The 13,937-nt window shown below is 48.5% G+C and overlaps 2 protein-coding genes across 5 annotated transcripts in view; one reads left to right on the forward strand and one right to left on the reverse strand.

Annotated features, from left to right (window-relative positions):
* The window catches only part of LOC126546183 (oxysterol-binding protein-related protein 6-like), a 157,768-nt gene that overhangs the window by 15,119 nt on the left and 128,712 nt on the right, over positions 1 to 13,937 (forward strand). The gene's annotated exons all lie outside the window — the stretch shown is intronic.
* LOC126546192 (uncharacterized) overlaps positions 720 to 13,937 on the reverse strand; it is a 37,009-nt gene continuing 23,791 nt past the window's right edge. For 3 of the 4 annotated variants that reach the window (XM_050194338.3, XM_050194341.3, XM_055061554.2), the window contains 2 exons: positions 8,936 to 9,122; positions 720 to 3,911 (listed from right to left, as the gene is read on the reverse strand). In XM_050194338.3, coding sequence (XP_050050295.1) covers positions 3,846 to 3,911; positions 8,936 to 9,122 — 253 coding nt within the window. In that variant the 3' untranslated portion in view covers positions 720 to 3,845. Of the gene's footprint in view, positions 3,912 to 8,909; positions 9,123 to 13,937 lie in introns of all 4 variants that reach the window. The other variant, XM_050194342.3, reaches the window with a different exon arrangement.

The following is a 13,937-nucleotide window of genomic DNA, read 5'->3' on the forward strand; positions in this document are numbered from 1 at the left end:
CGAAGGCTTCTCGAATTAAATTTTTGCATTTGAATAGTTCAACTGCATGCACGTGCAGCGTGCGTGATCGAGCTGTGATTAAGCAGACACGAGTCTCGCCGATAAATGTTCATCGCATGCGCAGACTTCTACAATTGTATATATCATTCCCCTCTGAATCGACAGGAGCGCCATTTCCATTAAGGCCGGGCGATAAATCAGTTAACTTTGGATTAATTGGTTAATGCATTAATGGTAATGTTTTTTGATCGCGATTAGTCGGTTGAGATCACATGAGCGAAACCACTCGAAACTTACTCGATGAGGCGGCCATTACTTCCACGAGAAATCAAAATGCTTAATTGAATAATTAACATAAATACACTAATTAACCCTTGCTGCTGACCCGCAGGCATAACAGGTTAATTGTGTCAGGGATAAAAGCGTGTAATACAGCGACTGTGTCACCTGTACTGTCAATCGTCCGTCGATATCTATGCCTGGTTGTTGCACGTCACTTTTGAACGCGCGCAATCGCGCAATGCTTGATGTAGCTGCATTTGTCCGTGTGCAATGTCCAATGTTCCGCTTCTGCGGCTGCGGTGGGTGCGCACTATCTGCTTTGCACACGCCGTTTGACAAAGACGATCGGTAAAAAAGCACCTATAGCTGTCAGATTACGAAGTGGTCAACCTGAGAATGCGAGCATGCAATGGCACATGGACGACGAACATATGAGATAGGTAGATAGATAAACTTTATTAAAAGAATGATCAGAAAAACCGCTAATGGTCGGGGCCCCTATGTCCAGGGCTCCGGTGGCTCTTGCCATCTTCTCAGCTCTCTTTATCAGCTTGAGCTGGTCGTCGAGGGACGAGTTGGACAGCAGTGCCTCCCATTGCTCCCTCGTGGTGTTCGTGTCTGGGTCTTGTATGTTGTGTAGTGTGCACTCCCACGTAATGTGGTATAAGGTTGGTGCGGCCCCACACCACGGGCATTCGTCCCTGTAGGCATTCGTTCCTGTATTAGAAGTCTCTAGCGCAGTATTCATGCATGAAGCGGGACTGCGCACTTATAATTTATTTTTCGCTACTATACGACTGTGGGGGCAAGCCATGCAAATAAAGAAAGAAGACGAACGCACGAACGCTTAGCACGCTATGCGCGTATTAATCCTTTTCATTCTCATGGATAAGTAATAATTTTCATTCTCATGGATAAGTAGTAATATTATCAGCATGTTTTCTTTAATATATTTTTAGCATTAAAAATGGCACATATAGTTGTGGACAACAAGCTCCTTCGTTATGGTTAGTTATAGCTGTAGTATTAATATCCGTTTATGACCTCATCCTTAACTTTACAAAATTATTTTTCATTTTGTTTCTACTACCTCCCGATTCACGGCGGGTATACCAGAGTGGGTTGCGCCATTTCACTGAGGAACAACCGACCAGCTTGTTCAGTCAGCCAAGTTTTTTTTCTTCTCCTTCAACATAGCAAGGGTTGGCAACTGTGGTCACGCAGTCAAATCAGAGAAACTGTGGAACACCTCTCGTTCTCGCTCACCGTAGGCCTTAAATGTGAGCCCAATCCGTCGAAATCATTCCTTCGATAAACCCCACTCAGTTGGAGTTGAGAAAGACGCTGCAACAACTTGTACGCCGACAGAAGACCTTTTGCGACGAGAAAGGCATGCCGCGCAAAAATGCCGCGGGCAGCGTGTCGGTGAGTGCGCGGCAGATGGCGGCTGCTGGTGCGAGCTCCACGGGCCGGGTGGCCTGCAAAGAAGAAGCGCAGATCGGAGAGAGCCTTCGAACGATGCCGGGCGGTGGTCACTACGCTGCTCGCCGACGCCGCGGTGCAACGCTGCGCCAAGGTCGGGGGGCCGTCGCAAATTCTTGGAGGTCTCGGCAGAATCGCTACCAGGACATGCAGGACGCCCTGGATGGAAACCGGGACGGAGAGAACATTGTGGAAAACGCTACTGGACCCAAGGTAACCGTGTTCCCTGATGCGCGGCCTTCTGCGGTTTTGGCAGGGAAACTGGGGGCGCCGTTGGGTCCAGAGGGTGAATACGTATACCTTCTGGGTGCCTGAATACGCGTTCCATTTTCAGCGCAGGACCTCGTCTGGCCCTGGAGCCTCTTCTGAGCGCGACCGCAACGGCGGCTGCAAGTGCAAAGGTGAGGCCACGCGAATTTGCAAGGCGCCGCACCGTCGCGAATGTGTGTGTGCGCGCGTGTGTGGGGGGTGGGTGGGGGAGGGGGGGCTACTTTAGACTACTGCTTGAAGCACCGCAAGGGCCAGCCTGCGTGCGTATACGATACCTTAGAAAATCATGAACATTTATTATTTTTATTGCGTTGGAACGGGGTGCTTCGATGCGACACTATTGTTATTCTTGCAGCCGGCTGCAGGTGCTCATCTGCAGCGGTGGGATACTCGGAACAGCCGGCAGCTAAGATCGTACCAGAAGGGCCGGAAGAAATTGAATCTGCTTGTAACATTTACCCGTACAGCATCTGCGACGACTGTCGTGCCCGCCTCGGCAAGGAGTTCGACGGCCGAGCGGAAAGCTGCGCCATGGCTCTCTTGGAGCTCCGCTATGGTGCGGCCGCTCGCGAAACAAGCCTGAGCAGCGGCGACGGCACCCACCACGGTGAACGAGAGAGACCGATGGAGAACTTATCAGGTCCCAGTGTGCGTCCCAATGGGAGCCGTGTGCGTCACACCTCGCCAAAGCCGCTGCGCTTAGTTCAGGTCTCGCCGGCTGCCGGCGATGCAGATCAGGCCATGGTGTCTCTACTCAAGGGGGTGGCTAAACGCCGCCGAAAGTGCTCCTGTGTCGCCGCAGGTACATCGGCCAACTGCAAGAACTGCTGCACGCCGAACGCAGCTACGTCTGGCCCCACTGGTCGGTCGGCCACCGTTTCGAGACCCAGCACGTCCGCCGCGGCCCGCTCAACCACAGCTCTGATGATTCAACTGCCTGCCAGAAGCGATGAACCCAACAGCAACGCTCCTTCCCTCGCCGCTCCGGTATATATTCTCCCTGCCGTGGTGCTTCCCGCGGAGCCAAACAAGTCTTCCGAAAACGATGACTGCCCGAGTCGCGAATGAAAGGTGAAGCGTTTGGACGACTCCGTCGAGGAGGTGCGGAGAAAAAAAAAAGCAAATCGCCCATGCAGCAGGAAGTGGTGGAACTTTCTATCTTGTTCAGAGGTGGACGAAACGGGAGTTTCAATGTCCTTTTTTTCTTCTTTTTTTTTTTGTCAGTCTCTTTCTAATAAAGGTCAGTTGGCCCGGTGAACGAGCTACCTAGTTAGTAAGCGTCGCAACGAAAGAGGACCGCACTTTCGCATAGCAGCTGACATTTAATGAGTCAGCGGGGCGTCTTGGTAGTAGTGAATAGCCATGTTCCCTTGAATTTTTTTCCTTTCTTTTTTTGAGAGACTTTCAAGCAGTCGTTGACTAGATTGCTCAAAAATATGCACATAAACTTTTGAGGCTTGACAGTACAGTTTTATTTCACTGAGTGGCTAATGACTACAATGCAGATCATGCATTCTATGAATGACACTGCATCCCGCTTCAGTGCGATGTTGACTACGATGTCGCTATTAATGCACTGTTCTGAAACTGACAATGAAATTGCATCGCGTGTTATACAGGACAAATGCGGGCAGTTGAACGAGGCGCATGCAAACGCTGAGCAGCGTTAAACTGCGGTATTTTCGTAGTGAGGTAATTGATGAAGAGGCTTGCTTCTGCGGTGCGCATCCTTCATCCGTATGGACGCCGCAGCAGCAACAAAAAAAAAAAATGTATGTACAAGGAGTCGCGTAGCGGGTCCAAGGCTGAAATCATCTTTCCATCATCCTCGTCCCGGCTTCCAAGTCCTCCTTGGTTGAGCTTCCGAGATAGCGCATCTGAAAGGGAAACAACCATTGTTCGCTTGCTTTAGTCACACTGAAACCAGTCGTCGCGCGTACATGGGCTCCCGCGGAGTAAAAGATTTCGTTAAAAAACACGTTGCACGCGCGGCGTTTCCAGTTTTGGAAGACTGGCAGTGCGCGGAGTACTTGGGCTCGCCTGTCTTCCCGCGAATTCCTGCACCGTATTTTTACAGCGAAGCTGTTAAAGCGTAGCTCGGCAACGGTTCTCGTGCGGCATGGTTATGGCCGGCGTGCGACGGCGCGGTCGATATGAAATGTTAATGCAACGTGATGTGCGTGGGAGCCTCGAATTTGCTTTTAAGCAAAAAGACCCCCCCCCCCTCGATCCCACCAAAGTTCTCTCGAAGTGTGGAAGAACTCGCTTTTACACCTTCGCTGTCTTTGATGCATCAGCTGTCTGGTTGGCATAGTCTGCGAATGATTTCTTTTTATGCCTAGCTTCTAGGCAGCGAACTTTCGGATGAGAGATACATTTCTTTAAGTCTTGCTTAATCTCTTTCTTTTTTTTTTTCAGGCCATATATGGCCTGAAAAAAAAATCTTTCACCTCTTCACCTCTAGCGGCTTCGTTATCACAACGGCCTTGTCTGTATGGTATTGTACTGTCGTGCGCACATACGTATGTCTACATGCCTTAGGATATCGTCAATTGATAGCTAGTTTTATGTGAACTATCCTCTGTCACTGCAGAAACTGGTAATTGCTAGAATGCGTTGCCCCGTATGCCTGACAGCTCCGCGTGGTAAACCGGCTCATGACACGTTCATGCAAGCTGAGGATTCCACCCGAGGAGGCAAGGATGCGGGGTTCGATCGACTGGAGACAGTACAGTATAGAAAACATGCAGTAGAGACAATATAACGTCGCAAAGAGCGTACAGCCTACGATCTAAAAAGCAGCGGCAGTCGAATAGCTGCTGTCAGGTACTTGCCCATAGAGCAGGGGCATCCAAAATAGCGTGCCAGCTTGCTTTCTCCAAATACTACTTATTAATTACATGGTGCTTACCTTCCACGGTAGATTGGCCAAGAAGCCGGTTGTTAAGCCGTTCGACGGAAAGGGGGACGATAACGCTCATAGGAGAAAGTATAAGGCACGATAAAGTGGAAATTAAAAAAATAATAATAATGATGACTAGCTGCCTCTAGAGAGGATTTTTTTTTCTTTAAGAGGCAAAGGTGTGATTTACAAAATGTAGGAAATTTGGAGGTACTAAATTTGGGGATATATTCAGGTGACACTTAATAGAACACACGTTGACTGGTTGGTAGGCTCGAGTCGCGTAAGTAAAATGCATTAATAGAACAGACAGCTGCAGTTCAACAAACGAGTCGAACAATGGCACAGCCCGAGGAGACAGACGTCAAACATTGGCAGGCTCAGTACTTGTGACAACGTGCATGCAAAGGTGCATTTTTCGTCTTCATTTATGGGATCGCGTGGCATCTGCCAAGTATCGGGGTTGCCGTGTCATTCGCACGGTGCCTACTCGGCGTTCAAAAAAAAAAAAAAAAAGAACAACGCAAGCACTGCGGCGTAGTTGCAAATGATAAATGGAAAAACGCCAAGCGGCGCTGGCCCGCACTAATAACGATGCTGCTAAAGGGCACGCACACGCACTCCTTTTGCCGGGTGACTGCTTTTTCCTACACAATCACGGCAACAGAGCTGGCGATCAATGAAGTAAGCACCGAGAGGAAACTTTTTTTTTTTCGTCGGGGCTGGCAAGCGATGCACGCGCTCTGCTGAGGGCCGCGTTTTTTTGTTTTTTTTCCTCGCCCTTGGCTGCGGGCCGCACGCAACGTCCTTGCTCCTCGCGTCTGGCCGAGACAAAAAAATTGATGCATGGAGGAAGGAGCGGGCCAACGGAAAGTGCACACTGCTACGCTTGCCGCCGTGTAGAGTTGTTCAGCCGCCTCGTTTTCCCGTTGTTTCGCTCAAGCCTAGAGCCTATAGTGTAGGCAGAGCTTTCCCGGTTGGACTCTATGTATAACGCAAGCTGTCAAGTCCGAGACGCTGCTACTCGACGTGTATGTGCCAGCGTTCGCTATATATACTTGTACAGGGACGCTTTCTTTTCGTCTTTTGAGAGCTGTACAGCGAACACACTGAACACAGTGTGCCATTGACAGGTTGGCCAGCCTTTATTTCTCTTTCTTTTTGTTTTCCTTCTTTTTTCTTGCGTTGTGTGGTGGACGACACAATACGCCCAGCGTTTGAGGGCGCGGAATTGGAAATTGTCGACATCACGCGGTTTTGTCCTGCCCTTCATTTTTGGCCTCGAGCATGAATATCCCCCTCCCCCTTAAGATTATTATTATTTTTTTTTTGCTACTTGCACCCGCTGGGCAAGTCAGAACGCACGCATAACGAAAAATGTATCATATTGAAGCATTCTGTAGAAATCCGTCAAGGCATTTTTTTGTTAGATAAGCCTTTTAGCCAATACGAAAGGATGATGACGTGTAGTTCGTTCCGTAGCTCATTGTCCCCTGGGGACCCTGAATTATCCTGTCCTAAAAAAGCTTTGCGCTCGCCTTGCTTTATAAACTTCTTTGAGTCAGCAAATGTTGTGACTCTGCATATGAATGAGGCTACTTTGTCCTCTTCAACACGATTGCTGTGATACTGTGATACTGCGTTCTAGAGCAATGAGCCGTGGAATACATGACAGCAGTCAAGAGCGCTGTCTCGAATACCTTTGACGAACTCATGGAGGCACAGCTCAATGTGCAAAAGCTAAGGCTCACCAAATCAACAACGGGACGAGACTTCCTGCACAGACTGGGTTTCCGAGACTGCGCGGAACTCCAGAACAGGCATGCGGACCTCACAACCGCCCAGAGGGACAAAATCACAGTTGCTCCAATCCCAGAGCAAATGAACCCCGTCCTAAACCCGTGACGCAGAGAAGCTACAGTCAAACGCTACAGAAAAACCTACGAGGGCAGGAGTAACACAAACTACACTGACGTCACAGTACACAGAACACGCACACCATGGTTTACAACCACGGTGATGGACGGCATTTACAGAGCAGTGACGAGCACCACAGCGCGGGCCTACAACATCTGCGAGGCCGAGGAGATAGCCATCGCTTTGTAGCGCATGTCAGCACAAGTGAGGAAGCCCATATCCTGACGGACTCCATGCAGGCGTGTAGAAACTACCGAAACGATGTGATCTGCATGGCAGCCGCCAAGATTATAAACAAAAACGAGGACCTTGGTGCAGCCACAGTCATCTGGATACCAGGTCATACTGGCATCGGGGAAATGAACCCGCCCACACGGTGGCCACTGCGCCCGCAACATACCAGTGCCGCCCCGACATTGAGGCGCACCTTGACCCAGAACCAGTGGACTGGAGCCGTTCGGCAATCCTTGAATATTACAGGAGGGCTCGAATTTAATTCGCCCCACCCCATCGGAAACCAAGCAAAGCGGAACAAGGCACTTGGAGGAGCTTGACCTGCAGTATGCACACAGCCGTGTACATACTGAGGTGATTTACCATCGACTCACGGGCAGCAAGGACGGCACGTCCGCATACATATTAACGGAACATTATAACGTTCCTATCGACATGAACGGTAGCGCCATAAAGGTGCAAAGATTCCGGGGCCAAATTCACAAAGCTTCTCGATCGTGAGTGAAGTTTGCCATTGGCCGTCCGTCTTCGTGAATAATATGTCCAGCATCAGGATTGGCTGGACGTTTCCCTTACAAGCATTTCTAGCGTAAGAGCTTCTTGTGAATACGGGCCCTGCTTCATACATTTTGTGACAGTATATGAGGCGAAACCCCGCAACCGCCGTGGTGGCGTAGTGGCTTTGGCGTTGCGCTGCTATGCCCGAGGACGCGGGATCGAATCCCGGCCGCAGCGGCCGCATTTCGGTGCCGACTAAAGGCAAGAACGCCCGTGTACCGGACATTCCGAACCCGTTAAAGAACCGCAGGTGGTCAAAATTCGGAGTTCCCCACCAATGCGTGCCTCATAATCATATCGTGGTACTGGCACGTAAAACCCCACCTTTTTTTTTTTTTTTCTTTTTGGTTACACCCTTCGCAATTTATTTCAGTCTTACCCTTGTAGTCACGAAAACGAAGCAGGCATTACTGGTATTTAGTTAATACGGTTTAAACAGGTCATTGCTCTGATACGTAGACCGGCTCCGAGCGATGTCATCTATCGCTGAGGAAACCGCGCCTGTGTGTCAGTGGCCTGTGTATCGAGGTGGAAACGACAAGAAGTAGAAGGGTGCGGACAAATAATAAATAAAAGACGAAGGAAAACATAGGTTAAAGTAATATCTGTTAGCGTGGTCGGGGACACGTGGTCGGTGTCACGAGCACTTCCGACGCCTAAAGCTGTTTTCCGGGGCCTCTTGCAGCGTGGTCAGCGAGGAACTCTCGCCGTGTGCGCGCAAATAAAAGGTCACCCAGAAGGAAGAGATTGTATATAATTTCTTTGTCACAAGCAACGGTGAGTAATGGCCGAAAAGTGTTTATGGAAGCTCGGCAGCGTTCTTAATAGTATTTATGGACACACACGCTTACAGAATTTCCTTTTTGTGTCTTAAATTCACAGCTCGAATATTTCTGTACTAAATCACTATGCCCCTGCTGGATCTGTTATGTCAGCCGTCTTACCAAAAATTATAGGCGTCTTCACTCTATGGCTTGTCTCACAAGGCCACTTGCGGTGTGGCCCGAGTGTTAGGGTTAAATAAACTGACTATACAGTATACATAAAACGTGCAGGGGGCCACCCGCCGTGCTCCATGGTGTATTTCTCGCCTCACGCGTGCGCCGAGCGCAAACAGCGGTGCAGAAGAGCTGAGAAAGGTGCGCCGCGTCGAAGTGAGCAGAGCAGCATGCACGGCGTGCAGCGAAGAAGGTCGACTCGGACAGGGAAGCGGCTGGGTCTCCTCGGCGGAATCGGCGCCGCGAGAGTGAGACAAACCAAATACCTGGACCGCTCTCAGTACGTGCTCACTTTGACATCTTTGGGCTGCTGGCCGCTGTCGTAGTCGCGCGCGTGCGCCTGCGAGTAGCCGCGCTCTTCGTCGCGGTAGTTCGAGTAGTAGCCGAAAGCCATGAACACGCAGCCGCCGATGAGCAGGAAGCCGCCCAGGCAGAGCATCAGGGGGCCCAGCACCCGGCGCAGGTCGGCGCCGCGGTACCTGCGTCAACCGAGAAAGGAGCACCTGTAGTTCGTGCGCCGAGAAAATGAATAGATAAATTTCGTCAGCTCCGAACTCATTTGACTGCGATAGCAGCATTCTCCCATATAGTGTAGCATGTAGAGCCTAGATGCTGGTGGCACATACCCACTGCGGGGGCTTAGCCAAGAACCGGGTATAGTTCAGTACAAAAATAAGGAGAACGAAATCTCAAAGAATGTAAACAAAATTTGTGAATAGTTAGCCGAGAACTCCCGCTGTCTAAGTAGGCTAAATTTATTTAGTTCAAATGCGGAGCTTTATGGAACATTTTATTCGCAGCCGTTCGGCCAAAGGCTTATGCAATTTTTTTTTATTCGAGATTGTTCAACATTTTACTATTTAAATATGTTTGAATCAAATAATCTGATTAGATCGTGTTTATTTTGGTTCGTTTTGTGTAAAACAGTTACATTTCATTGCTTCCATCGTCCAGAGCACTGTCCAAACACCTACCTGCCCAACGCGACTGCAGCGTGTCCTTTGAGGCTCGATGACTCGTTTTGAAGGCCTTGGCTGGGGATTAATCAAGTCTGAGGCCAAACATTCTATTACAACCGATGTCGCAAGCAAAATGACCCAGTGTCACCTACAATATTTGAGCGATTTCATGTCCTCTGTACATATGCAGTGTTTCTATATAGGGCACTTGGCGGCCGTGAATCCTGTGAGATCCTGTTGTGAACTACATAGCGTTGTCGCTGCTACGTCGCTGTTGGCAATTGCGTTGTCGATGGTTTCGATGTTGTTCTATACCACCCGCTTTATTTCGGCGAATCCTCTGTAATGGGTGTGTGCCATGTTTGAGGCTTATCATTAGAGACCGAAACTTTAGGCAAATTGTCTTTTTTTTTCTTACGTCCTTATCGTGCCTATTTAACACATAAGCACGAACTATAGGTCTTGAAGCGTTTTAGTGGCACTTTAATTGTGCTTATAAATGCCTATTTCGATGTTGGATCCTACAGTGGACTTTCAGAGCCTAAAAAAATGCATTTTCCCGTGTTTTGCACCAAGCCTTATTTTGTTCATAATGTTATCACCCGCTGGGGAACTTGGGTGAAGGCGACCGATTGTTGTACCACAAGCACACTTTTTCGGTGTAAATGCTGTTGTTAAGAGGAAGCTTTAGCTCGGGCCCAACTCCGACGCGGCCTATTCAAATACATGTAAAACGCAAAAAACACTTTTCTGATATAACCCCTGGACCGATTTTAATGAAATTTGTAGCATTTGAGAGAGAAAGTTAAATTATAGAGACTGTTGGAAGCGGACTTTCGATTCAGGGCCTGCATTTCGTTGAAAGAATTTTTAAAAATTTGAAAGTTCGAAAAAAAATAGAAGCACGAAGTTTACAAATTAATAGCTCTGTATCAAGAACAGATATCGTAGTTCCGTAAACGGCACCCATTAGATCATTGAAAACGGACAAATTTCATACGTCATTTTATATCACGTGAATATGTTACGTTGTGTACAAGGGTTCTACAAAAGCTGTATTTACACATTACTAAATTTTTTTCAGATTCATGTGTAAGATATCAATTTTGTCCGCTTTAGATGTACTATGAGATGCAATTCACGGAATTGTGATATCATTTTTCATTGCTGAGTTACGGAGTTGTAAACTTGATAGTTTCGTTTTCTTGAAAATTACCATTTTCCCTAATTTTTAGTAAAAAATTGACGACGTAAATCAAGAATTCGAAACGAACAGTCACTAGATTTTAAGCTATTCTTTTAACTGCAACAAACTTCGTCGAGTTTGGTGCACTGGTTGCCGAGAAAAACGAATTCTCCTTTTACATGTACTTAGATAGGAGCACAAAAGTTCGGATGCTCACGAGCTTTAGCAAAGCAGACGAGAGCATCGCCGTGAAAAGGGCTTGAACGGCGTACGCGACTATACACTTGAAGGTGACTTAGCCGCCTATACTTGTTCGCTGCACTTGACGTTTTGAGCTGACATCGTCGAGAAAGTTGAATGCTCTGGCGCAACTCTGACCCGAAATGTGGCGCTTATTAAGGTCGTTCAGGAAATTAAGGTTCGTCACCATCCCCGATGGACCTGTTGCTCACAGAGTTGATTCGAATCTTCTGACTGCCGCAGCCGGAAATCCCGGCTTTTCGGTATGCTGAAAGCACTGTCAAAGTGAAATGCTCTGACCAGCGAAAATTCTGGAATTCCAGAGAGAGCAAGGTCATCGAAGGTTCCGAAGCGGCCGAGATCGAGCAACGTCACCGCCTGGCGGGCACTGGCCGAATCACGGATAGTGTGGATTGCGTCGCGCGTCGTCCGCTAGGCACTACATATTTACATGTGCGTGTACGGCGTGAATATCTTTAACGATCGTTTCTTCCGTAGTTGCAGCACAGTCGTAAATGCTGGTGTGCATTTTTTGACGGTGTACTAAAGCATTTAGCCTTGCACGGTCGTCTTTGCACTGTAGTGAGGTCAACGACTACCCGTGTCGAGCGCGCGATGTGCGATTGTCGAACCCTCCGCTCGCCGTAAGCATGTAAATGTTATTATCGCCTCGTGTTTCCAGTACATCACAAAAAGCACTTAAACTCGTTTTGCACAAATGAAGCGGTATAGCAGCGAGACGCGAATGCCGCAGTCTCTGGGATACCATGAGGCATGAACGGGGTGGCATGAACGCCACTCAGCAGTGTGTAACATAATCGTAAGCGTGCACTCATCTGACATCGCGTCATGCACGTTATATCGCGAAAAAAACGTTATGATAATTGCGAGTATTGCATGACTCGTTTAGTGGTTAGGCGACCAGAGTTGTTCTTTCAGTATGCGGTTCTGATGCCACTACTATGAATTCATTTTGCCTCGCAATTAAATCGTGGTCTTTCGTGCTTTGATTCACAGCTCCAGAATGAAAGTTAAAATACGCAATTACATGAGGATCATGTGTGACAAGGCACTCTCTAGATGCAGGCCTCCATACAACACTGCGTAGAAAGGCGGCTATTATAATTTTGTTAGCTTGGCAGACAGTGATCACTATTAGTTGTAATAAAACAACCGAATAATTTCAGCTTCTCAAATAATTACAGCTTTGTCTCATCGCTGTCGTGGACGCAATCGAGCAAGGGCGATAAAAATGATCTCGTCAGAGGCAACCTGATGATCCCACTAGCGTACTGTCACTCAGAGTGGTCTAGTTTGCCTAATTGAACTCATTAACTGTTTGCACAGAATGGACGGTACGGACGGGAAAGGAAAACGGAGTTTCGAGCATTTAGCTTCTGTCGCAGTAAAAAAAAAAAGTTGGACCCGTATTCACGAAACGTTCTTATAAGGCAGAGTTTCTTGTAATGGCAAACTCCGGCCAATCCTGATGCTTGACATTCAATTAGCGAAGGCGGCTGGCCAATAGCAAAGAGCACTTACAAACGAAAAGTTTTGTGAATTAGGCTCCTGGATATTGAATGGTGAGTGGGGCAACCAGGCAGGACTGCACAGTTAACATCGTATTTGTCGCGCGTTTTATTCTTTTCTTTTTTCTTTGTACGCCGTCTTTCAATATGTACTGTAAAAGAGTCACCAAAACCACGATTACACTAAAGCCCACACCACACGTACGCGTGCGGACGCGCGCGGACGCGCGCGAGCTCGCGTCCGCGCCCCCACGCATGCGCAGACAATGCGGCACGGCTCGTACGCGGCGATCTCAGTGAACAGCTATTCTCTGATATCGCGCGCTTGGGCTGCCTCACGTCGGTGCACCTGCCTGGTGTTCCATAGTAGCTTAATTTGGTGGCTATATTATTTAATATTCACTTAAGCATAAAACAAAATTGGGCACAGCTGCTCGCTTTCAGCTTGATGTGAAATAAATGCTGATATAGAGCACAGGTAAAAAGGGAAGTTCCTTGCGCTTTGCCTACCCCCCGGTCGTACGTGAGGAACGAACTATAGTCGGCAAAACATTTTGTTGCGGCGGGTCTTACAAAACTTGGGCAAAATTCACAAAGCCTTTCTTTCGTAAGTGCACTTTGCCGTTGCCCGGCCGCCTTCGCTAACAATATTTCCAGCAGAACAATTGGCTAGAATTTGCTCTTACGAACAACTCTATATAGCGTAACAGCTTTTTGCAAGATACGAGCCCTAGTTCGGAAGAATTGGCATATTCCGTACGACGTGCTCAATATGCCGCACTGTGTACTAGACGTACAGACTCGTGTAAGGGCCGCACTTTTTTTATCACAATTTTGGCGAGGTGCGGCCCTTACACGGGACCGAACGTTTTGGTCAAAATGGTGCCGGCGCAGCCGCCGACTACTGCACACCTCGGAGCACGGACGTACCATTGCATCAGAGGTCAACGCGCACTCCCGCCATCTAGTAGCGGCACGTGGAAGTACGCAGCGCGCGAAAATTCGCCGATGCGCGCGCGCGGCATCGGGGCACCGAACGCGATTGCTTCTCCGATTGAATTTTCTTTTTCAATATATTGGGCTGCCAAGTTGGAGGTGCCATCCTCACCCGAGTGCGGCCGTTACACGAATTTATACGGTATATATACCTCTCCTACAGCTGAGCCGTCATAAGGGCCCGTATTCATAAAGCTTCTCTCACGTAAGACCATTTCCTCATTGGCCGGCGTTTGGGTGTCCGCCACTCACGATAGCGATCTACGGTATAATAAATACGATCATTACGGCGACAGCCAACCGCGGAGACATGCAATAGAGGGCCCATATTCACAAAGCAGTTCATACGCTAAGAATTTTCGTAAAAGTAGGCGCCGGCCAATC

Source organism: Dermacentor andersoni, chromosome 1, assembly GCF_023375885.2.
Source record: "Dermacentor andersoni chromosome 1, qqDerAnde1_hic_scaffold, whole genome shotgun sequence".
In the NCBI taxonomy this organism is placed as follows: Eukaryota; Metazoa; Arthropoda; class Arachnida; order Ixodida; family Ixodidae; genus Dermacentor; species Dermacentor andersoni.